Source organism: Aspergillus aculeatus (genome assembly GCF_001890905.1).
Source record: "Aspergillus aculeatus ATCC 16872 unplaced genomic scaffold ASPACscaffold_2, whole genome shotgun sequence".
NCBI lineage: Eukaryota > Fungi > Ascomycota > Eurotiomycetes > Eurotiales > Aspergillaceae > Aspergillus > Aspergillus aculeatus.
Window position 1 is genome coordinate 1,939,665 of NW_017962977.1, and position 22,772 is coordinate 1,962,436.

The 22,772-nt window shown below is 50.8% G+C and overlaps 7 protein-coding genes and 2 non-coding genes across 9 annotated transcripts; 3 read left to right on the forward strand and 6 right to left on the reverse strand.

The window, feature by feature from the left end:
- The first annotated feature begins 193 nt into the window (after nucleotides 1–193).
- Nucleotides 194–6,268, forward strand: ASPACDRAFT_112122 (putative telomere length regulator protein (Rif1)). The gene is made up of 3 exons (XM_020195614.1): nucleotides 194–3,286; nucleotides 3,336–3,602; nucleotides 3,665–6,268. The coding sequence occupies exons 1-3, from the start codon at nucleotides 356–358 to the stop codon at nucleotides 5,867–5,869; spliced, it is 5,403 nt and encodes a 1,800-aa protein (XP_020060282.1). The 5' UTR covers nucleotides 194–355; the 3' UTR covers nucleotides 5,870–6,268.
- Nucleotides 6,265–6,356, reverse strand: ASPACDRAFT_t55. Its single transcript has one exon. It is a non-coding gene; the product is annotated as a tRNA-Pro (tRNA).
- A 1,780-nt stretch (nucleotides 6,357–8,136) lies between these two features.
- ASPACDRAFT_49956 (putative RING finger protein) lies at nucleotides 8,137–8,937 on the forward strand (the record flags this gene model as incomplete). Its single annotated transcript, XM_020202304.1, has 2 exons — nucleotides 8,137–8,217; nucleotides 8,311–8,937. The coding sequence occupies 2 exons, from the start codon at nucleotides 8,137–8,139 to the stop codon at nucleotides 8,935–8,937; spliced, it is 708 nt and encodes a 235-aa protein (XP_020060283.1).
- A 99-nt stretch (nucleotides 8,938–9,036) lies between these two features.
- ASPACDRAFT_57299 (uncharacterized protein) lies at nucleotides 9,037–10,602 on the reverse strand (the record flags this gene model as incomplete). The annotated part of the gene is made up of 6 exons (XM_020203225.1): nucleotides 9,037–9,075; nucleotides 9,129–9,191; nucleotides 9,626–10,255; nucleotides 10,315–10,343; nucleotides 10,399–10,442; nucleotides 10,514–10,602. 6 exons carry the CDS (start codon nucleotides 10,600–10,602, stop codon nucleotides 9,037–9,039), a joined length of 894 nt encoding a protein of 297 aa, XP_020060284.1.
- Nucleotides 10,603–11,550: 948 nt separating this feature from the next.
- Nucleotides 11,551–11,635, reverse strand: ASPACDRAFT_t54. The gene has a single exon. It is a non-coding gene; the product is annotated as a tRNA-Gly (tRNA).
- Nucleotides 11,636–12,458: 823 nt separating this feature from the next.
- On the reverse strand, nucleotides 12,459–13,879 carry ASPACDRAFT_49957 (TauD/TfdA family dioxygenase; the record flags this gene model as incomplete). The annotated part of the gene is made up of 5 exons (XM_020202305.1): nucleotides 12,459–12,627; nucleotides 12,688–12,993; nucleotides 13,066–13,346; nucleotides 13,387–13,553; nucleotides 13,624–13,879. 5 exons carry the CDS (start codon nucleotides 13,877–13,879, stop codon nucleotides 12,459–12,461), a joined length of 1,179 nt encoding a protein of 392 aa, XP_020060285.1.
- Nucleotides 13,880–14,602: 723 nt separating this feature from the next.
- ASPACDRAFT_75464 (D-hexose-6-phosphate mutarotase) lies at nucleotides 14,603–15,909 on the forward strand. Its single transcript, XM_020204462.1, has 3 exons — nucleotides 14,603–14,868; nucleotides 14,951–15,280; nucleotides 15,355–15,909. The coding sequence occupies exons 1-3, from the start codon at nucleotides 14,623–14,625 to the stop codon at nucleotides 15,739–15,741; spliced, it is 963 nt and encodes a 320-aa protein (XP_020060286.1). The 5' UTR covers nucleotides 14,603–14,622; the 3' UTR covers nucleotides 15,742–15,909.
- A 1,206-nt stretch (nucleotides 15,910–17,115) lies between these two features.
- On the reverse strand, nucleotides 17,116–19,769 carry ASPACDRAFT_112133 (protein kinase IKS1). Its single transcript, XM_020195615.1, has 2 exons — nucleotides 19,585–19,769; nucleotides 17,116–19,501 (listed from the first exon to the last, which is right to left on the reverse strand). Exons 1-2 carry the CDS (start codon nucleotides 19,641–19,643, stop codon nucleotides 17,452–17,454), a joined length of 2,109 nt encoding a protein of 702 aa, XP_020060287.1. The 5' UTR covers nucleotides 19,644–19,769; the 3' UTR covers nucleotides 17,116–17,451.
- Nucleotides 19,770–19,883: 114 nt separating this feature from the next.
- On the reverse strand, nucleotides 19,884–22,524 carry ASPACDRAFT_112137 (putative GTPase NOG2). Its single transcript, XM_020195616.1, has 4 exons — nucleotides 22,420–22,524; nucleotides 21,616–22,363; nucleotides 20,333–21,192; nucleotides 19,884–20,260 (listed from the first exon to the last, which is right to left on the reverse strand). Exons 1-3 carry the CDS (start codon nucleotides 22,515–22,517, stop codon nucleotides 20,353–20,355), a joined length of 1,686 nt encoding a protein of 561 aa, XP_020060288.1. The 5' UTR covers nucleotides 22,518–22,524; the 3' UTR covers nucleotides 19,884–20,260; nucleotides 20,333–20,352.
- Between the last annotated feature and the right edge of the window lie 248 nt (nucleotides 22,525–22,772).

A 22,772-nucleotide genomic window follows, 5' to 3' on the forward strand; every position in this document is an offset into this window, starting at 1 on the left:
GACTGGTTCTATCATCATTAACTTCAATGGTTCATTTGTTTGTTCGATTTGTTTCAACTTCCCGCCCGGATACTAGTGCCTTGTCTCCTCAGGCATCAAACGCGGCGCTGCCACTTAACGCGTGCCTCAGCCACAGGCGCGTCCCTTTTGAGCTGCGTGGCTTGGCGCGGTTCCCCGAGGATCAAACGCTCGACAGCCCTGCTTCATCTGGGCTTCAAATCTCGCTCCAGGTTGTTTCTCTCAGGCTTGAACTAGAGCATGGACCATTCGTGATCATCGTCAGGCCATATCGCGATGTCCTTTCTTCTCTCTCCGCTTCTGATCCCTATTTCTTAACCATTCGATCGTCAAAAATATGGTGGAGATTCTCGGTCCTGTCTCTGCTCGTCCGCCGACTCCACCAAGGACATCATCTTTTATGCTGTCTGAGAAAGATCGAAGGGAAGACTCTCCGGCCATTGTGCATACGCCTCGTGACTCTCCTTTTTCTGTCAATGGTTCGACCGGGGCCCCCTCGACCCGTCATTCCAAGCGCGTGAATTTCTCGCCATGGACTAAATATATCAAACCTCCGACTTTCACGAATACCACCGCAAAATCGCGACCTGAGCTGAAGGTTCTTCCCCCGTCGAACGAACTCAAACCCGCAAAGTCGATTCTCAAGACGACGAGCTCGCACGCTCTAGCCGATTCTCCTTCCTCCGCTCCTCCCATTCCCGACACGTTTGCCATGCTTCTCGAATCCATTCTCCAGCAATTAGCTGGCGACACAGTCAGCTCCAGACTCGATGCATACATGCAATTCTTCGGGGCGCTAAGGGCTTATGAAGGGCTGCCTGGAGAGCAGGAGGTTATTGCGAAGTTGGGCACAATTACACATTTTATACAACGAGACATCAGCAGAGACCTGACGACTGGAGGACCTTTGGACACCAATCTTGTCATCCAGGCGCTGAAACTGGCTGTTGCTCTTGTTTGGCACAACGAGATATCTGCGCGACTGTCGGACGAGTTCAAGGCATTCCTTATCGATCACTCGATCGATTGCCTGCAGGATGCCAAAGTGCCCAAGTCCGTGATCACACATTACTTATCTGTCTTGGCTACACAAAACTTCCATACAAAGATCATGACCAATGCGAGGGTGATACGCCTTCTCACTGTCTTGAACAGTCTGACTAGCCGTGTCAATGGAAATGCAATTGTGTCTCAGCGGTTGAGCATCTACTCTCGTGTTCTCGTTCAGTCCAAATCGACATTTGTCTCTCATGCAGCGTTGTGGATGGAGCATTTAATCTCGGGACTACTTCATCATATGAAGGACACTCGCCTCAAAGCTATTTCTGTCGGCTTCCAGACCTCTATCACATGTGGCCCCAATCCAACGCTATCAAAGACCGTCCGGGATGTGCTTGGGAGGTTCATAGACAAGGGCAGAAAGATGGTGACTGAAGTATGCGAGAGAATGTCACGGATGATGAACAACCCCGAGTCAGGTATACATGTACCGCAGGTCTGGGGGGTGATCGTACTGCTTCTGAGAAGTAAAAAGTTCAACGTTGACCAGTGGGAACATTTCAAAGAATGGGTGCTGGTTTTGCAGAGGTGCTTCAATTGCAGTGACTCCTCAATCAAAGCCCAGGCTATTGTGGGTTGGAATCGATTTGTTCTGGTCGTTGGCCCGAGTGATACAACAAGCCCTTCTATACTCAAGATGCTGAGCAAACCGATCATGTCCCAATTCGACCGCAAGAAGCACGACAAGCAACCCAGCCAGCTGGCATTGTGCAGTTATTACAATCTATTGTACTATGCCTTTCGCCCGTCTGCAACTTTTGAGCACCTGGATGTTGTCTGGAAAGAGTACATTGCCTCGCCCTTATCGACGGTGTTCGCAACAGTGCCCGGCATGCATGATCGACTCGCTCACGTGCTGTCCAGCATGTTCTGGAGCTCGCATCCAAGGCCCTGGGTGGAAAACAGAGTCAATGAGAGCAACAAGCTGGATCCAGAGGAGTTACCTTCTATTGATAGTAGGTGGCTAAGATCCAGGATTTCATCAGTGCTTGATGTTCTCGAGAGTATCTTCAAAGCACCAATCTGGACTGATAACCTTGAACAGTCGCATGTTGGCGCTGCATGGCTGAATTTATCCAGGGCCTTGGCGTTCACCTTCAACAAAGAGATTACCCCAACTCCTGAGTCAATGCAGACTGTTGCTCACGTACTGGTTTTTCTTAGGCGGGTCTGGACCACCGGGCCAGACGCGCTCAGCGCAAAACAAGAGGATGGCTCCATGGACACTTTCTTCGAGCGATTCGGGTTCTTGTCCACTACGATGATCCACGCCCTAGGAAGTGCTCGGTTTACAGAGAAGCTTGTTCTGCGGACCTCCGACTACTCGTTCCAAGCTGCTACCACGCCAACCCATCGCCATTCGAGAGCAACGGCTAATCTAAGCACCCCGACCTTGCATTACCTCCGAATGATCAGTGAAACGTCTGTGATTACGGCGCCAAGCACGGCGTATTCTCACTTGGTCAAGAGTGTACTTGAAGCCACGTGTAGTGATAAAATCTCTCGAAGCTCGCGCTTAGAATTACTACAACAATGTGCCAGTCTCTACGATGAGTACAGTGACTCCGACTTCCCCTTGGGCCCCTTCTTGGCACAGACCGTCTGGGAGTGTACAGCACAGTCAGCTGCGGATTCTTTGCGCTCACTTCCGATGGAGACTGCGCGAGAACGCGATGGATCCGTTACCCGAGACTATGAAAATGCTGTGAAAGTTCTTTCAACGGGGTTGAATTACTATCGCAACTTTCAGGTATGGAATGAACTGCTTGACTCCCTGATACGTGTGGTGAGAACCGAGAGAAGTGACCAAGCAATCACACTCATGATTATTGAGCCTCTTGCCGAGTCTATCATGAAGGATGGTGCCCGGAAGTCTTACTTGCCGTTGGCGTCTATCCTTAAGCACTTGCTTTCCATCACCTATTACCAACAATTTGAGAGAGACAACAATGAGAGCCACTTGCCGTTCCACAAACTGGTTGACCTGGTTGGGCGTACCCTGTTGGATTCTTATGAACACTTCGACCCCTCAGAGACGAGCGGTATGGCGGACTTCATTGAATCCCTCACATCCCTCTTGGGCTCAGGTACTTCAACTGCCCGGTCTATCATGCTGGAAAGTCTTCAGCTACCCCTGGCTATTTATCTGAAAGATGAGGACAAGCGAATGAGCGTGGAGAGTGGTGTGGAGAGCAGGATTCTCACTGCAGTAAGTGTCAGAAGCAAGGGGGCTTGGACATACTCTAACCCTTATATAGTGTCGCGCACTCTCTTCGGCTGTTCTCAATATCCTACAAGCATCTTCCCCGCATAATGCCTCGTTCCTACAAACGTTCGAAGATATCATTCACGCGGGTCTAGATTCTTCACACATATCAGTAAGAAGAAGGTTCTATGACTTCTGGAATTCTACCTTCGGTTCACAGAGATTTTTGTCCCGCCCTGAAAGGATAACGCATGCGCTGGAGAGCTTGGAAGCTCTCATCAAACATCAGCAAGCCATCACACCTTTGGAAGAATCGAAGGTATGTCATGTCATAATGAGCGACAGCCAGCTCATGCTCCAGCTCATGCTAACCCTTCGAAGCCTGGAGCTCCGATGAGTACTTTGGACGAACAGGAAACCAAAAACAGCTTTGCGGACATGTCAGTAAAGTCACGGATCTCTTTCATCCTAGACAATCCGGTCGACTCGGGCTTGAACTCGTCGCCTGTAACCGGGGGCTCAGACCGTGCCGTCTCACGAGAGCGCACAAAAGAGCCTCAGCGGGAACGAGCTTTCGAAGCTGACCGTCAGCGTGCCGAGCAACTGGTTGCTGCTTCTCACCCAGACCCTTTTATATCAGGCCCAGAGCACGGTAATAAGCGCAGCGAGTTGTTCTCAATGATTGAAAGCCTCAGGTCTTCTTCACCGCCGAGTAATACACCTAGAGATATCCATTTCATGACACCGCCGCACTTGCGCCACATGCATCACTCGGATACAGATGCAGGGACTCCGCAAACACCCCCTTTGCCGCCTGTGTCGGCAGAGAACGAATATAACTACCTTGGCTCGTCACCGACTCCTATTTCAAGAGGGAGGGCGCAGTTGAGCGACTCACATGTGCCACCACCCCCAAAATCTGCCCCAGAAGCCTCTTTGTTGGACAACGAGCCCCGATCATCACCTCCAGAACTCACCTCACTTCCCGCAGATCGTCACTCGCTTACTCCTGGCCCCCATCCTGGTAAAGAGACACCAGTTGACCTTGAGACACCAACGACCACACCGGGTAAGAGCAAGAAGGCGAAGAAGAAGGCCAGACGCTCTGCCAAGCTCAAGAAGAAATCAAATTCTGAGCTCAATCAGACTGAACACGTCACTCGGGACACTCCAAACGACGTCGCAGACCAGCCTATGACTAAACGCCTCCGCTCTTCTACTGGCAAGACCTCTGAATCTCCTCTGCAATCCACAACCGAGAAGCAACATACAGGAGCTGCCATAGAATCCAGTAAGGAGACACGTCATACGCACTCCACAAGGGCCTCCGCCTCGGCCAACGCCGTCGATTCGAAGACTGGGCCCGACGTGGAGAAGGACTTGCCTCAGAATGTCGAAGTCGTTGAGTCCCAGGCGGAGCAACCCAGCGGTAACTCTGGCTTGTGCAATGATGATGTTGATATGGAAGACCAGGTGTCATCCCAATTGGAGCAAGATCTGGAGCTTGCCGTAGATAAAGATGATGTTGCGGGTGGTGAAGAGTCGATGGAAGCTTTGCATGAGCCTCAACCATCCAGGAAGAGAAAACGTGAGATGGAAGAGCACACACCTCAGAAGAAGGAAAGACGGCGCTCGTCTCGACTCACAAAGACGCCCGCTACGGTTGAGGAAGACGAAGCCGACACCACTCGCTCGAACGAAATCTTGCTAAATACTCACGACCTTGAGTCGTCGCCTGCCGAGTCTGCACCGAAACGACGGAAACATGACACCAGGGCTGAGGCCTCCAGCACGACTAGATCGGTCGCTAACAGTCAAGCATCGGAACCTGTCAGCTCGCAGGACAAGCCTTCAGAGAGTCAAGACAAGTCTCAGAAGAGAAGATCTTCTCGTCTAAGTGGTCAAGCTGCGCCGCCTATACCCGAGGAGAGCCCCGTCCTTCAAAAGAAGTCGAAGAAATCACCTCGGCACTCTCGTCCACGCAAGCAGGACATAGAAATGAACACGGAAACTATACATGAGGAGAGTGATTCCCAGGAGACTACGGCAGAAGACCAGCCAAAGCAGCCAGCGCGTGAGAAGGCGTCCGATCAGCTGGACGATGTTCAAGATGCAATAGATGCTGCGGTGGTTCCCGAGGAAGACCAGGAAACACGCGAGCCTGAGGAGTCGGTACAACCTGCACTCGGAGCTCAGGAGGAAGTCGCCTCAACGACCCGGCCAGTGCCTGTCGAGAATCTGCAGCCCTCGGCAGACAACGACATCCAGATGACCGATGCGCACCCAACCGCAGAAACCGCTCCCGAGCCGCAGAAGACACCATCTTCCAGCGGGGAGAAGCACTCGGAGAAGAAAAAGAAGAAAACCCGCGCCTCATCCCGCGCTGCCACTACTCAAGCAGAAACCAAGGCCTCAACCGAACCGGTCCCGGTTAAGTCCGAGGCGGAAATCGCGAACTCCCTCCGCAAGGTCCTTGACGACGTCAAATTGGCCAAGCTGGACCGGCAATCTCTCAAGGAGATTGACGACCTGTTGTTCGATATTCGGGTGGAGACACATGAGGCAATGCGGAGGAATACGGGTTAGGAAGGTTGAACTTTTCTTGCTTTTTTTGCATAGCGAAGGCGCTTTTTTTTACATGTCCGCGGGGTATCTACTTGTCTTAGGTCCTATATTATACACCCTTATCTTTCGATGCGTCAAAGGGAGGTTGCTTTTGTATCTCTGGCGGAGGATGGGAAAAGATCGAGATTTGTTGTTTTTGCTTCCGGTTTTCTTCCGATTCACCATCCTAGTAGTATATTGTTTTCGCTGCCTTTGTGTACCTGAAAACTCCGATTAGGAAGAAGGTTTTTTGTATTATGGTCCGGGGACTGGGAAACGAAAAAGGTTCCACATTTTTAGGTATATTCTATCTAGGCTTATGAAGGTGGTGAAGAGCAAAGGAGAACAAAAAAAGTGGCAACGCAAAAAAGGATAACGGCCCGAGCCGCGGATCGAACGCGGGACCTCTCGCAGATATGCTTGGGTTTGGAATCCCTAAGCGAGAATCATACCACTAGACCACCCGGGCTTGTTATGATATTTGCAGGTAATTGATGCAATATATCCCAAAACTCTGCTATCAAGTCCAGCTGCCCAGACACCTCCCTAGCCTTGGTGCTCATAGACATACATGACTGTCTTCGAACCTGGCATATTCTCCACTTCAAGACACAATCATGCACTATGCACAAGGCGATGAAGCGCAAACCTCTCTTCTATAGGTGGAGAGTGTGAGTTAACACCGAGAGTGGATACGTCCAGCAAGTGTAAAGACAATGGCATTCTTCCCGCCCACTTAGAAATCAGCCCACTTAGGAATCAGCCCACTTAGGAATCAGCAGAAGCATACCTAACTACGAATTCGATACACTGTACGGATCGGGTCCAACCATTATCCATCCATGATCCATGATTTCTAGGCCAAGTCAAACTCTTGGCTTCCATACATGCATACACATCACATATACGATTGCTGTAGTGAAGTAGTGGACCCTTCTGCCATAGATAAGCACAAACCGCCTTGGCTGCATCAACCTACACCGGTACTCTTGCTTATTGCCTAGACGAGACAGCCTTCTCCAGTGCAGCAGCTCTGCATTTTTCACCGTCATGTCATGCACCTCATGCCTTAATTGTCATTGTCACAGCCACAAAGAAGTCTGTGGCCGATTTGGGAAATAGAGAAGATCCAGTTTGAGTGAACAAATAAAAAAAGGTTTATGCTGGCTATCTAGATTAGAAATCGGTCTCTATCTACCCTGTCTCTTCAGCTCGCAGTTGCGCGCGCAGGGAGTAAGGCTTGAACTTACCACAAGAATAGATGAATTCTCTTATCGCGTAGTAGCGGAACGAGCAAAATCAACCTACTTGCATTTGCACTTGATACAAAGAATCGGTGGGAGAGAAGAAATCATACAAATTGTATCTCGCTTAACTTTACTCGACTTTATACTTCCTAAACTTCCCGCTAAAGGCCTGCATGCACTGCCAACAGCTCCCACCGATCTATCGATCTGCACATAGCAGGCCATCCCCTACACTAGATTGATAGACTTTCCACAGAAGCACGTAAAATTCTCTCCGAGGAAGATAAATTGCATAAAGAACAACAGTTTTCCTCCCGCCCTCCGCTCAAGGCTGAGAGAGAGAGAGCGGTGGGCGGAGTTTTGGGGGGGGGGGGGTTAAGGTGGTAGTCTCCCTCCGGCCAGTCAGAGTTTCGTCATTGGGATGGGAAAGGGAAATCATGCCGGATGCTGGATGCTTTCTCTTGAACACGGCTTCCTTTCTCTTCTTTATCTGCTTTTCTGCACGGACAAAAAGCACGGTGATTCTCAATGTCTGATGTCCATGGGGTTGCCAGAAATTGCGCTTTCACACACTCATTTTGCACTCAAACTGCCGTGTCGGTATGTACGCTCGACCATAGGGGCTTGTCATCTGGTTTGCGTTGTGCTGCATCGTGCGTGAGGGGTGCCAGAATTAACACGCTCTCCTGTCTATCTGCTGTCTGCTGTCTGCTTCCACCTTTTTTTCTCTCGTGTTTATCAAATTGATTCCGCTGCTTTGAGAGATCTCGTGAGTTGCATATACAACAAGCAAGCCCTCTGATAGCATCTATCTACACTCCTTGAGCTTTCCCGGAGAGAAAAGAAACATCCTCACCGCTTCACACAAGTCACAAGGTATGTACATGGCCTTGTCATGATTGATTCCGTGATCATGTCCTGTCCTGTCGGTTTTCTAACTAGGCGCGCCCTGGTTAGCTTGGTCTTCACAGAAAGCAGATGCAAGGTGACCCAGCATCAGCCATGGTTGACGTCTCGTCGGCCGCCATTCTCGGCTACTTGGCCCCCGTCTGCATTGCCTTCTTCGTTTTTGTTGCTTGGTATGTGGGTCGTATTCCCCTCGGTCATTCGTTTCTTCTTCAGTGGGTATCCGGATTTTAACTCGGATGAATCAAAACAAAAAGGATCTGTGTTGAGGTCAGACGCCGCGAGCGTACCCGTAACCTGCACAGCAACGATGCCGAGACTGCCCCCATGGGGTCCAGTCGGGCCGTGATCTCCAGCCGTGACGTGGAGAGACGCTTCCCCCAGATGAAGTATAGCGACTGGCTCAGTTCTAGGACCAGGTGCATGCCCGCCAAGGATGCCACCGAGGCGAGGGTTTCTTCCGTCGCTGCTGATACTACCTCTGTCGATGCTAATGAAATCGCCCCGGTCAACGACGCTCCGCGCTCTGAGGAAATGCCTACAGATACGCCTCGTCAGGTCCCTGGTTGCGATGGGCCAGCCCCTACTGCTTTTGACATTATGCACGCAGCCCCCGGTACAGGAGAGAGCTTCGACAGGGCAGATTCCAGCAGAGAGTGCGTTATCTGCATGGATGAGTTTCACGGGCCAGACTTCATTCGTCCTCTGACGTGTGGTCATATTTTTCACGTGTCCTGCCTAGATCCCTGGCTAACCCGCCGCCACGCATGCTGCCCCTTGTGCAAGACAGACTACTGTAACGCAAGGGCTTCACGCACCGGGTGGCTCCGTTCCGGGTCTGGCCCAGCTGTTCCGCAGGCAGTTCTGATCCGTACCGACCTCCTTCCGCGTCTCTGAAACCTCTCTATGATCGCGGAACTAAATATCTGTGAGTGAAGACCGTGATTGCCCGCTAAATTGTTGTGAGCCGAAGAAAGGTAGCTGACCATGGACACTTCAGAGGGAGTGGCAATTTGCTTTCGCATAGCACATAGACTTGATTCGTGGAGCGTCTTTTGTGATGTTCTGATACCGCGGGGATTACATACTGGATTCTCGAGATTTGATGTCTTCATGCGTCTCACTTCTGTTGCGTCGGGGTGAGTTTGAGGCTAGTAGGTGATGTAAATAACTCGTTAGCATTTCACGCTACCATATGAATTTGCTTCAGCTCTATTCCCTCGTCGAACGTATATTGACCTTCGTCCTCACAAGAGCGATAGGAACTGGCTCTATGCGGACCTAGAGTCCTTTCCGGATTTCCGGCGGTCGTTCTGATGATAGCCTCCTCGCTTGTTCGTTGGTCAACAAGATTATCCTCGTGGGGCTTTCCTTTAACACTCATGGTGAACTGGTTGAGTTTCCCTTCGTATGTATGGGAGAAATGGAAAGGGTGCCAGTATCTCGGTTTTCCCCTGCTTTGCGTGGAACGCGATGCGCTGGAAGGATCTATGCCATGCCAGCGAGCATGCTGACCATGCGGCCTATTTGTCTTCCGATACATTTTCGAGCTGAACACCCTCCGAATCAGGGGCGACAGACAAACCATATTCGCGACATAGATCGCAGTGCTCGCCTCCCGTATATACCAAATTTGATATGTGGTCGTCAAGGGAGAGGCGAAATTGAAGACTTTGTTGAGAATCGCAGCGGCGATGGTGAAGACGCCTAAGCTCATGACGCCCGCCAGCATGATTTTCTTTCCCCTCCTCATCTGGGCCTTCCGCAGCAGAGGAAATGGCAGCGCGAGCATGGCAGCATCGGAGGAAACGTTGAAGACTGCCTGGGTGATGGAGTAGTACTGGTAGGTCGCGCATTGCATGTCCTGTACCGGCATGGCCCAGTACTGTGAGAATGGCCGGCAATAGACGGCATAGTACGTGACCATGATAACGAGGAAGCCGACGGCGATGAAGGCGGCTATCAGATTGACATACATCCGCAACAGCCGGAAATTCTGGGTGAGCCGCCAGAACATGGTCAACATGCAGATCTTGACCCCCCAGGTGGAGAATAACATGCACTGCTCGAGGCCAATGACGATCTTGCTCCCAAAGATACGATCACGCACTTCTTGTGGGTTGGACATAATCTCATCGTATTGTGCCGGATCGACGAGGTTGGACGCATAGCGGGCGGAGACTTGAATCAAAACCAGCAAGGTTGTATAGATCAACTGCCTCGCCCAGTTGGTCAGTCAAGTGCTCTTCTCTCCTTGTGCGGGCCTTGACTTACAAAATTGAGGCTCATCACATAGTCCTCAACTGTATCCGGCGCGTTAGTGCTCACGAATCCCCAAAAATCCTGGCTGCGTCATACAATACAGGCGCTTGATCGAACCGGTTGCGATGACACGGGAAACTCTTGGTAGGTTAGTAGGGGCTCTATGAAAAGAACATACTCTGTCCACGTAATGAGGGTTCTTGGTACTTACATCCTTCCAATGTATAGCACGATTGCGACGCTCCAGAATATAATTGCCTCGGAGAGGAGCTGATATGGTGGAGGTGAGAAGTCACCCATGTCGTCGTCTTTCCAAAGTCTGGGTAAACCCCAGTGCTCCTAGACTTCTCGCCCTGTTTGCACGGCGCATGTCACACCAGGGGGGTAGAGTGGTGTGCGGCTGGGGGGACATATATAGAGAGCAATGCATCGGCCACCAGGAGCAGCCCTTGCACGCCCTGTCGCAGCAATGCCATTGTATCGGCACGTGAAGCAGAGACCCTGAGCCAGTCTCGACGCCACACGCACCGCTCAGAACGAGGGAGATGATGAGATTGCATGCCGCATCGGAGAGTCCGGAATTCCTTGCCTGAGTTGGCGACAGGACGCAAGGGGATGAACAACTGGGGGTGGACTCGACTCTCGACCTGACTTGCGATTCAGTGCCAGGCACAAAACATTGCACTTGTGCTCTAGATTCATGATGGACTTGTAAATGAAGTACGATCGAATTGCACTGGTGCAGTGCGTACATTGTTCGCTTCCTCGGCCGGTCATTCTTACGGACGTGCTTTGAATGGTTGAAGGGATGTTAAGGTTCAAGCGAGGGATTGCCGGTTGTGCGATCGGAGGTGAGAAGGCAACCAGGGTGGCTAATGAGGTATGGTCATGCTGTAAATTTGTGGTATATTTCAAGTGGATTTGACAATGCATATCTCAGGGGTGCTGTGCCATTATCGTGATCTGCCATCCCCATTTTGTGATGGTGACCCGGGATGTTTGGGGTAAATGATCCCGGCGCTACTGAAATATATAGACAGGAGTTAACCACGGGAGGGCAAAACCTATTGAGCAGCACATGTTCCCATGCACGCATATATACACATTTATCTGAACCAACTACACTGCCTAAGTAGACATGAGATAAAAAAGAACCACGTATGTCGCAAAGAGGTTTAAAAAGAGCACCCAAACCACGAGGAAATTACCAGCGGACCTAGATCAGAGCCAAAAAACACAAAAAAGAATTGCGCCAAGCGAGACTCGAACTCGCGTCCCAACCTAATCCTATGAGAATGGGAAGGTTGGATCCTAACCACTAGAAGATTGGCGCTGAGAACCACTGGACCATCTGGACCATTGTAGTTATTGGGTCAATATTTTAACAAATTATATCCAAGCACCTGGAACCGAGTTTTCGCCTCAATCTGCACCAAGGAACCATCTATCGCGAACTTAATTCGACAGAAATCTTCCCCAAGCCGCCATTGATCCCAGGATGCCCTCAATCCCATGTAATTTTCGATTTATGGTGGTTCTTCTTGCATTTGAGTTGCGATGTGCTGAATTCATCGCATATTCGGTCGAGCGCCGCTAATGCAGTATAGGGCCGTCGAAAGTAAAACCTGCAACTGTAGGCGAGATTCAAGGACATTGGGATTTGTGACAAGAACAAATTTCTTTATCATAAAATGTTTCTTCGCAGAAGTAAAAAAAATCGAATCCTTTAAGAAAAACCATGGCGGGTGGAGCCTGGAATGAGTTGTAGGGCTAGCAATTTTTGTCCGTACCATGGGAAGAACGAGACCTTATTTCCGCGTGGGCATTACCACCAGTGACATAGACAGTGCGACAGACGCCGGACGTTTACGAAGATAATCCAATGAAAAGACTTCAGAAGGGTTGAATCATTGCCTACAAACCATCTTTGCTAGATAATCGCTCAAACTCAAGAATATGCCCAATAGCTTGCCCATGCTCTGCCTTGGATGCTTTACAATCAGAGAATCTCTCAACCATCCTGGACTGCATATCACCACAATCAACATTGCACATACTCTACAGCGCTGCGTATCGTTATTTATGTCAGAGCCAAGGCCCGGGAGATAACGGAATTGCCAGCCTACAACAACATTATCCAGCACCAGCACACATGCCTACTCCTTTCTGCCCCCAGCCGCCGAGCCCCTGATATAAGGCTCGAGAGGGAAGACCTGAGCCTCAGGTGTGACTCCGTCATATAGCTGCTTCCAAGTTCTAATCAACGGCTCGGGGGTTTGCCATGCATACTCGGGATCACGCTGCCAGAGGCGGACGAGATGGCGCCTTGATAATTGATCAGCCGATTGCTAAAACAAGCCTAGACCATAGAAGGCGAATACTCACTGCTGCTCCGGGGTGTCCTGAAACCCATCTCTAGCATGGAAGATGCTCAGGTTGTTGATGTACTGAATGTCACCCTTGCGGAAGTCAAGCCCGACTGCGTACTTCTCGGCCAAAAAGTGCAACGAATCGAGGGCCTCCGCATGTGCCTCAGTGATCGGAGGAATATTCTTGGACCTGGGCAGGTCCTGAAATCCAGTGAAGTTGCGTCGCGCATATTGAATCAGGACGCGCTCAGGCTGCTTGCCAGTAGCTGCCTGATGAAAGAGTAACGGGCGCTCATGATATGGGTTCTGAGGATTGCCGAATCTGCCACCATGTAAAGTCAGCACAAATGCATCCTCATATTTTGAAGTTGATTGCACAAAAGCTATCTAGTACCCGTCAAGAGTCCAGTTCTCCGCGAGCGTACGAATGAGGTCAGGTCGCGTTTCCGCCAATTCATTGTACACACGCCAGCTGCTGGCCAGCTTGCTCTGGCCGCCCGCCGCGGCCGTATTGAGCGCAAATAGGGAGATGATATCCCCCGCATCGGTGTGAAAGACTTGTTTGTCGGTGGTATACGCTGGCGCCCCAATGCGGCCTTTGCTCTGCTCCTGGGTGCTCAAGTCTTTAATATGATTGAGCATCACGTCTGCCGGTGTGCCATCATAGGACGAGTCCTGGCGACCACGGATCGGGGGCATGTGCAGAGAGTCCCACATAAATAATGATATTTTCTTCGCGCGAGTACTTGTCGACTGGCACACCGCTGACAACCTTGAATCCGTGTCCGTTGTGAAGCTCCTGCGAGATATCACGTAACGTTGAGTGCAGCGCAGGTAGAGGGAAGGTCTCCGGATCAATGAAACCAAGGGGTTTGTTCAACGCTGTGAGCAGCAATGTCAGACAAAACTCAACGAGATTTACCTGCAAGGTAGGGGTTAAGCGAGCATGTACACTTGAAATGCCGCACTGCAGCGTCAATCTCCTCGAGATCTGCCTCGGTCAGGACGTACGTCCAGTTGTATCGCTCTGCGATGTCTTTGCCCTCCCAGACTAGATCCGACTCGAGCTTTGCCGGAAAGCCAGAAGGAAGCTCAGCAGGAAGGGTTTCAGTGCGTAAGCGACGCTCCGTGCGAGCATGCCATTTGTTCACGTCGGGGGCGTACTGAATATCAGGTTGTTGAGCGGTGATTGTCACAGTGGTGGTCATGTTGGGCTGGACGTTGATCAATGAGATACTTGCTTTATCAAAGCGAGAGATTAGGGAAATGTGATCGGAGTGCAGTGCATCTTCAGTGCTTTTGAAGTATGTGTAATGTCAACACCGACCCCGCGCGGGCTCTGATGGTGCAATCATCAACCATTTTTGTTGCTGATGACGATTGCTCCAATCAAGGTACTGTACTTTCTCAGCTGATGAATTCCAGCAAAGCCCTAATCTGTGTTAGATCATTTCCAACATACTCTCGTTAACTCTTGAACGCAAAGAGCAGATGTTGCCAGATCGGACGTCTGCCGTACTTTCGAGACTGCGGATGGGTTGGAGAAAGCTGGATAGACCAACAATAGCGGCGGTCATTCCGCTTAATGACCTATGCGACTGAAACAGCAGTAGTGACAGGCTCTTTCTTGTGAAGAGCCTCAAGGTCGTTCAAGGTTCCAGTGAAGGCAACATGTCTGTTTTGGTAACAATATGAAGCGTCCTGGATATCCTGCACTATGCAGCATAAATCTAAAATAGGCAGGGGGTTATCCGCATAGCGGTATGCTGATCTAAGCCGAGAAGGGCCCCACGGTGACGCTGCTGCCCCGCCCGTTCAGGCGCATCCAACAACAGTCCCCCCGCATTGAATAACAGACAGAGGTGAGAGAAACACTGTCTATTCGAGCCACCCTTCCTGACTAGTTTCTCCCCTAAGCAACTACTATCTGATATATTCTTCCCCTACGAAGATGGATCGTTCCAACAAGCCCTCCGCCATCGGGGTGGGTGCCTCCATCCCTCAGCCCACCGTCAACTTCCACGACAACAAGGTCCAGGCCACCCTGCCCACCGGCGAGTCGGTCACCGTCCACCTCTATGGAGCGACCGTCACATCTTGGAAGCTTGCCAATGGGAAGGAGCAATTGTTCGTCAGCGAAAAGGCTCACCTGGATGGCTCCAAGCCCATCCGCGGCGGTATCCCTGTGGTTTTCCCGGTAAGTTCTATCCCAGTGACCTTCAATCCCCCAAACAGAACAACCGCTGTCTAACGAGTGCCGCGGCCGTGGCTCACTGCAGGTCTTCGGTCCTCCCCCCTCGAATCACGCTACATCCTCCCTCCCGCAACACGGCTTCGCACGGAACTCGAACTGGGAGTTTCTGGGCAAGTCCTCGTCCGAGTCCCTCGGAAAAGACCGCAAGGAAGGCGATGATGCGGTCAAGCTGGACTTCGGTCTGTCGCACCCTATGCTGAGCGAAGAGTTCCAGAAGGCGTGGCCTTACCAGTTTGGTCTGGTGTACAGTGTCACCCTGACCAAGGAGGGTCTCGAAACCTCCCTGCAGGTGCAGAACAAGGGCGAGCAGAACTTTGAATTCCAGGTTCTGCTGCACACTTATCTGAGCGTTGAGGTGCGTTTTCACAGCGAAGCCCCTGATTAGTGCAAGTATCTTGCGAGAGGAGAGACTGACATAAGGGCATATAGGACATCTCGCAGGTCCGCGTCAAGAACCTCCAGTCCAAGGAGTATGCCGACAAGACCCAAGGTGGCGCCGTCCAGACGGAAGCCTCCTCTGCGGTTGAGATCGATAAGGAGACCGATCGGGTGTACAAGTCCCTTGACCCGAAGGTTCCGATCGAGGTCACCACGGTCTCGGATGACAAGCCCTTGTTCTCGGTTACCCGGGAAGCCCTGACCGATGTTGTGGTATGGAACCCCTGGATCGAGAAGGCCAAGGGAATGGCCGACTTTGGACCGGATGAGGCTTACAAGAACATGATCTGTGTCGAGGCCGGCTCCGTCGCTGGGTGGCAGACGCTGGAGGCGGGAGAATCCTGGGAGGGCGGCCAGACTATCCGGCCAAGGCTATAAGTTGCCAGATATTGCCCGTTGATCTATGCGCTGATGTTTGAGCGAGCTAAGTTGCACATGAAGATAACATGAAGATAGAGATAAATACGCCGTGAACGTGTACATGAATTAAGTTCTTTGCCCCGAGGGTGCAATGTATTTAAGAGTAATTTCAAAGCAAGGCCCTTTAACTGAGCCATAGTTCCATGATCGAAATCGCCTTGTGAAGATAGAAGGAACATGTGGGACCAGGCTCGAAACATTGCCATCCCATAAAACAGATCATTATTGAATGGTTCAGCGAAAGATTGCGCGGCGTATAAGCAGGATGTGAGCACAGCACACGGGTACTGGCCAAGCTCAAGTTGATGCGAGCACTTGGGTTCCGCGGAGGAAATGCCTTTCTCCTTCAAGGTTCTCAGAACCAGCATCCGAGCGCCGCAATCTTCTATTTGAAAGCGCCCTAAGCGCCTGGACCCTCGTCTGATGACCCAACAATAGCTCCCGATGCTCAAAGTCTCAGGGCTGTTGCATATCATGTCGTACGCAAAGGCAAGCTTCGTATGGAGGAAGCACAACGGTCGAGTGCCTAACGACTCGTAAAATTTTGACAGCACACGAGGCAATCCATCTATCAGGTTGTGGAATGCATTCAGATCCGGAATATTGGCGGCGTGGTTGTGCCTTCTTCGTGTGAAGAGATCACTCAAAGCACCGAAAATCCTCTCCTGGTGCGCTCAAGGTGGTTCTGATTAAGGACCCAGCAGTTAAGTCCCCAGATGACGTGGTAACTGAACAAGAAAGGCAGGGACAAGAGGAAAAAGAAGACCAAAACCGACTGGGGGAACATTGTCAGTGTGGGGAGAGGGTGGTTGAGGATAGGAACTCGGGTCTCATGGGAGATATAAACAAAAGATGAGCTGGATAGACAGGTTCAATAGCTATCCACCAGCTTTGTTATATATAAAGGTGTATGCACTCGTGCGTATACAAGAGCTGGTCAGATGGGCCATGCGAGGATGATACGAGATGACCAATGAGACGGGAACAGCATCGCGTAGCGGGGTAGCTGCACTGCATGGGACGTCGGCTCCCAGTCTTATAACCTTGAAGTCACCCAGTAGGTTCCAAGTTCAATGTATATGGCTGTAACCACTAGAGGTTTACTAGAAATTCTTCGGAAATTTCCAGGATTCCGGAAACGGAAGTAGCTTTTCCTACTGTGAACCCCTCGGTAAGGGTACTGAGTACTTCAGTGCCAGTGCGGGCGGCACTGTAGCTTGTCTCTTGTGTATTATATTATCATTACCTCTGGATAGCCGCTCAATTTCTTGAGCCCCTTTCTTACTGCTTCATACCATCACTCTATCAAAGCTGGAGAGCTCCAGCTAACCGGACAAAGCACTTAGTATATTGTCCCTATCGATGAAGGTCATGCTCTCTAAGGTACGTTCTATACCACTGCGATGGATCCCGCCCTCTAGTGGTGAGAGACTCGCTCGCAGAAAAGGAAATTACTTGCGGTGACTATCATGAACGGTCTATTAATGCATTCAATGGCCATGGGCACATAATTTCATCAACCACAGGCGCATCTTCAAAATACCATGTGAAGCCATGCACCCAAGCATCCGATGTCACCCCTTTTACTTTCGCAGTCTGGTCTCCGTGTCATTTCATTCCGGATACGAGACATCAACCCAGAAGAAAGACCCTCAGGTTGGTACGAGATTACCGCCTGTATGTCCTCCAACAAAGCGCATCCATCTGCATACATAGACTTACAACCACGAGATGCAACATCAGTGAGACCAACTGCCTGGCAAAGCTTTTCGCTGGGAAGTTGACCGCCGCCACTAATAGTAGGGGATAAACGACCCAAGGGTTGACAGTCAACGGGCTGCAGGGTTGAAATATAGAGAGTATTTTGAGAAGGAACGTGGTCAATTGAAAAATTGTGATCCCAAGCTGCCAGTCAGCTACGGAAGTTGTCAGAGGCTCGAGGAACGAGAAATATCTTTGTAAGAACCAGTGACGTGGGGGAGGTGGTGGGAGTAGGTGTTGTTGCTGAGGCTCTTCGATTGTGTCAGAGTTGTCATGGGGGGCCACTTCGTGGCGATGTTCCTCAGGAGGATGGTGGGCAGGTGCCAATGAAGATGAGGGAGTACTCGAGAAACGCGGGCGGAAAATGAGATTTCGTTCCGGGCTAAGGGAGGTGGAGGTAGATTCGGCTCTAGCAGCTTCAGTGTTGGTACTATCGTATGCAGAACTCCGCCGTACACTTGGCGGTGGTCTCGCGAGGGTCCTATTCGGCGACAGGGCTTGGCGAGTATAGGATGCAGCAGACGGACTTTCTACCGGATGAATCCGGAAGCTGGGGCGCATATCTGGACTGGTTGGGCTTGCTCGCTTCAAGCGGAAGTTTTCATTGACATTAGCCCCAGCCTGGAGACCATTAAGAACTTCTTCTGCCGAGGGTCGGCGATCAGGGTCCACGGACAGCAAGCGCTGGAGGAATATGTAGAGCTGTTCGGGGAGTTCGGGTCTCATGCGTCTAGCATAGTCGAAGCCCGACCATTGACTGATCTCTTCACGAAGTCGGTCTAAGTCCTCTTTCTCCTCGTGGATCAAGTCTGCATTGCTGTACGGAAGCTGCGCAAAGCAGAGGAAGTACAGAATCATCCCCAGAGAGAAGATGTCGGACTTGAAGGTGAAGTTCCCGAAAGGACCATCGGGATATTCTCGTCGTAAAACTTCTGGTGCGCAGTAAGAAACAGTCCCTGTTGCTCCAGTCGACCTTCGGATTGAATCTTGAGCCTGGACCTCTCCAAAGTCACTAACTAGGACCCGGATCCCGTCACTGGTTTTATGCAGCAAGCAGTTATGGGGCTTGAGGTCACGGTGGATGTAGCCATTGGCGTGGAGATATCGGATTCCGGAAGTAATATCTTTGAAGAAAGAATATATTTCCTCGAATTGGAGCTTTCGCAGCGCCCCAAGATCGTTCTCAGGATCAAGTCCGCCCCTTGACCTTCTTCTCAGACGCTCTTTGAGCTGCTGTTTTGTAGTAGAAGTCTGCACTGCACCGCAGATATAATTGTGGAGGTCCCCCGCGTTGCAATACTGCTGAAGTATGAACGCGCATGGCACACTGGGCCCAAAGGTAGTGATCTTTGCATTTTCCAACCACACATGTCGATAGGAGACGAGATTCTGGTGCGAAAGGTGCTGTAGAAGCTGTACCTCACCTAATACCTTTTCAAGCCACTCATGGTCATCTCCGACAGGGACCCGCTTACAGGCGTAATGGCCAAGTGAGACACCGTCCAGTACGTGTTTGACCAGAAGAACAACCCCCTTGCCGCCTTTGCCCAGAACCGTTTCTTCGACAAAGAACTTCTTGAAGTAATCCTGTGTAAAGGCCGCCGACGAAATTCCCTGACTGGTATGGATACCGGTCTCTGGATAGCTAGGATCACTAGTCGGACCGTCCGCGATAGCTGGCTGAACGAGACGACGGCGAGGGGATGGTGGATTGGATGAGTCCGTAGAGCCAGGTAAGCTAGCATGTAGTAGTCGAAAGTAGTCAGGATTGATGAATTCCGCCTGCGCGCCCGGGCTAGTGTCATGATCACCTTGGGGTGAACCATTTTCATGCAAAGGACGATGGCAGTAAGGACAATCGGTCAGATCAAGGTCACTGCCCCTACGATCCGCGGTGTTTTGGAGAACCAGTTGCCGCGAGTCGCGATCATAAACCACAACCGAGTCATTGTGTCGCCTGCAGCAAGACAGTCCTCCACATTAGGATCTCTATTCTCTGAACAACTAGGAGAGAAGGGGGATCGAAGAAAGCTGGCTTACAGCACGACATCGAGATTGCCTGAACCATAGGGAACAATGGACATGCCCTCATCCTCCATTGTCACGGGGAGAGTAGCATATCCACAGGGCACACAAAGACATGAAAGGCCGAATAAATAGCCTAAGTTAGTGCGTCGTGATATTAAGGAAATGCAAGGTATCTTCTGGCAGCTGCTACGGAGACGAGGCACTCGAATGAGGCTGGGGTAGCCCCACGTGAGCTCCGTCGGCGGTGAGGAATCTGCCCTATTGAAAAGTGTCTACGGGTGGATTACTGTGGGAAGAACCAGTGTTTTCTTGAATCAGACCACCTTGTTTCAGGATGATTGATTGATTGATTGCTTGAAATTTCTTGAAGTCTTCGTGTAACAACACTCAATGGGTATCTTAAATAATGGGCATCAAGTTGGCAGAGGCATTGATCGGCCTGACAACCAATGCTCTCCGAGCTGAAGCATAACGTGCACTGGCCAAGAACAGTCCAGGTGGCATGCCAGCGGATTTCATATGGAACCAGTGCTAGGCTCAAGAGGCCTGACTGTGTTCTGGTTCTCAGAAGAGTTCGCGTCATTGACGCTTCGACGCAAGTGGCTTTCAACTTCCACCCAAAGTCAAGGTGTGACAAGACCTTGGGGTACGCCCTGGGAGTTGTGGAGCGACATGCGTCACCAGGGGTGTACGTCTCGGGATTGATGCCAAATGACAGACGGCATCGGGAGTACTTGGTTCATTGACAGTCTTTGACAAGGATCTCGACAATGAAACCACTTAATCGTCTTCTTCGCCACTTTCCTCATCGCTGATTTCGAGGTTCGCGATGGAGTCATCATCGTCGTCGCTCTCGAAGCCCTCGAATTCGTCGTTGTCAGTTTCAGAAGCCTTTTCTTTCGACGCCTTCTTAGAGTCCTCTTGCTTTTCAGAGGTAGTGTCGTCGAGCTTGCGCTTCCGACTCATTTCTCCGAGCCGACCAGCACGGCCCTCGATCGCCTCGTCCTCCCCACCGGCATTGTGAGGCGGGGGAGTGAACCAGGGGATCTTTCCTCGGAGGAAATCGTTGATGACCATTTTGGCAACACCATCAAGGTCAGGTTCTCCACCACGAAGCAAACGACCACCCTTGCGAGCGAGGATACTGAGAAACTCGATAGGATCCTCGACATTCTTGATGCCGTATGTACGCTCCAAGTGTTTGGGCTGCACTCGCTTGAGAACGGCCGGAATGTACTGCTCGGGATTCTCTACGTTCTCCACTCGAACCACACCTCGAAGGAGGATATCTTCGGGAGTGGCGTTCGAGCTGGCTGGTACCACACCAGGACAATCGATGAGGTAGATACGCTTCATCAAGGTAACATACTGCCAGACCTTGGTCTCACCAGGGATTGGAGCCACGGTACACACTTTCTTCTTCCGCAAAGTGTTGATGACGGAAGATTTTCCAGTGTTTGGATAGCCGATCAACCCGACAGAGATCTGCTTGCGATCGGAGTGCAAGGAGGAGAACTGCCTTAGAAGCTGAATCAAAGAACCCTTACCGAAAGAGTTGGTGATGGAGGCGTGGAAAGCCAGAGTAGGATAGTCTTTTGACAAGTGTCGTACCCAAGCGGCCTGGTGTCACGTTAGCAAGTAAACACCAACGGTATTGCAATGAAGACAATAGCGTAAACAACAATAAGCAAAAAGACGAAGATGAGACATGGTAAGAAAATGTGTGAAATGTTACTAAGAGAACTGCTATGGGCCACTCATTGAGTAGTAGCAGATCTCAACTCAAAAACAGAACACAGCTTGATCCTTACGACTGGTATTCAAAACGAAAACCAGTCAGCCTAGCTTCAGAAAGAAGGTCGGCGCGGATCAGCGTCAATCTGCCAGAGCTGTAACAGACATACTCCCAAGGAAGAAAAACACGACACGAGGTCGCAGGGAGAAGCCTTGACTTAGCAATGGCATTGGGCCGAAACCCATTTTCATAAAGGATAGAACAAGGGGTAGAAAGGACAAAGTAACACGAGAGAAAAGTAGACGTACCGCTACACCTGTGGGAACAAGGTCACACTTGTTCAGGACGAAGATCAAGTGCTTGTGAGGAGCCTCTTCACGGATGTACTTCTCAATACTCCTGCAGCGTGTACCATCGGGATCACGAGCATCAAGTAGATGAAGTACAACATCGGATGAGTCAATGACCTTGTAAAGCTCATTCCAGATACGCTTGCTCTGACCCTTGGAGAAAACTGACTCAACGGCGGTGGTTGCCAGACCGGAGTTGTCATCCTTTGCGACATCATCACCGTTGACAACCAAAGTACCATCTTCATGAGTAGCATGGTCTGTCTTTTCGACGTAAGCGTCATGCATCTTGACGGTTTCGCCGGCCAGGTCCTCCAGAGAGGCAACGCCCATCTTCACGCGCTTCCTCTGCGCCTTGGGCCCAAAGGTATCACTGAAAGGAGAATTCTCAATGGCCATCTTGGCCTCGTGCTGCTTCAACCCATTGGCGCCCTTGTCATCTCTGATCAGGCTCATGGGAAGTTTGTTGGTCTTGAGCAAGACTGAATAGGGGTCGGAAGCACGTTCGGCAACCGCCTCGCGGAAAGACGATAGAGCCTCTTGAGAAATGACTCTCGTGTTGCCAAACCATTTACGGTTGGGCTCGATTCTAGCGACCGGAGCATCTCGAGATTGGTATGAAGCAGCCACAGTGATCTTTCCCTCGGCATTACGTCGAGGCTTTCCATCCTTCAACATGTTCAAATGCTTCACCTTCTTCGCATCTCTGTCATGATACGTTAGTCCAGCATTCAGTAGCAGGGATCTTCGCCATTATTTTACCTGTAGAAGTTCTCACCCTTGGTGCGAACATTTCCCATGCCATCCCCAGTCTTCCCCTGCCGCTCTCTACGAGTGGCTTCCTTCTTTCCGGTACCCATGATGAAAACACCTCCCAAGAGTACCTCAAGAAGTTTTGGAAAAAAAAAATTCACAAGAAAGTAGTGTTGTGAAACAAAAATGGCGGAGCGCAAGAAGGAAAAGAAAAAGAAAGAGAAGAAAAAAGTTTCAAGCGCGGGAAAATTATTTTTTTTTCTGCCATTGGCGCGCGCCAAGCTAAGCGGTGCACGGACCAATATCAGGAAAATCGTTTCGTTCTGTCCGAACTTCCGCAGCAGAACCGCGCTTGCCAATAA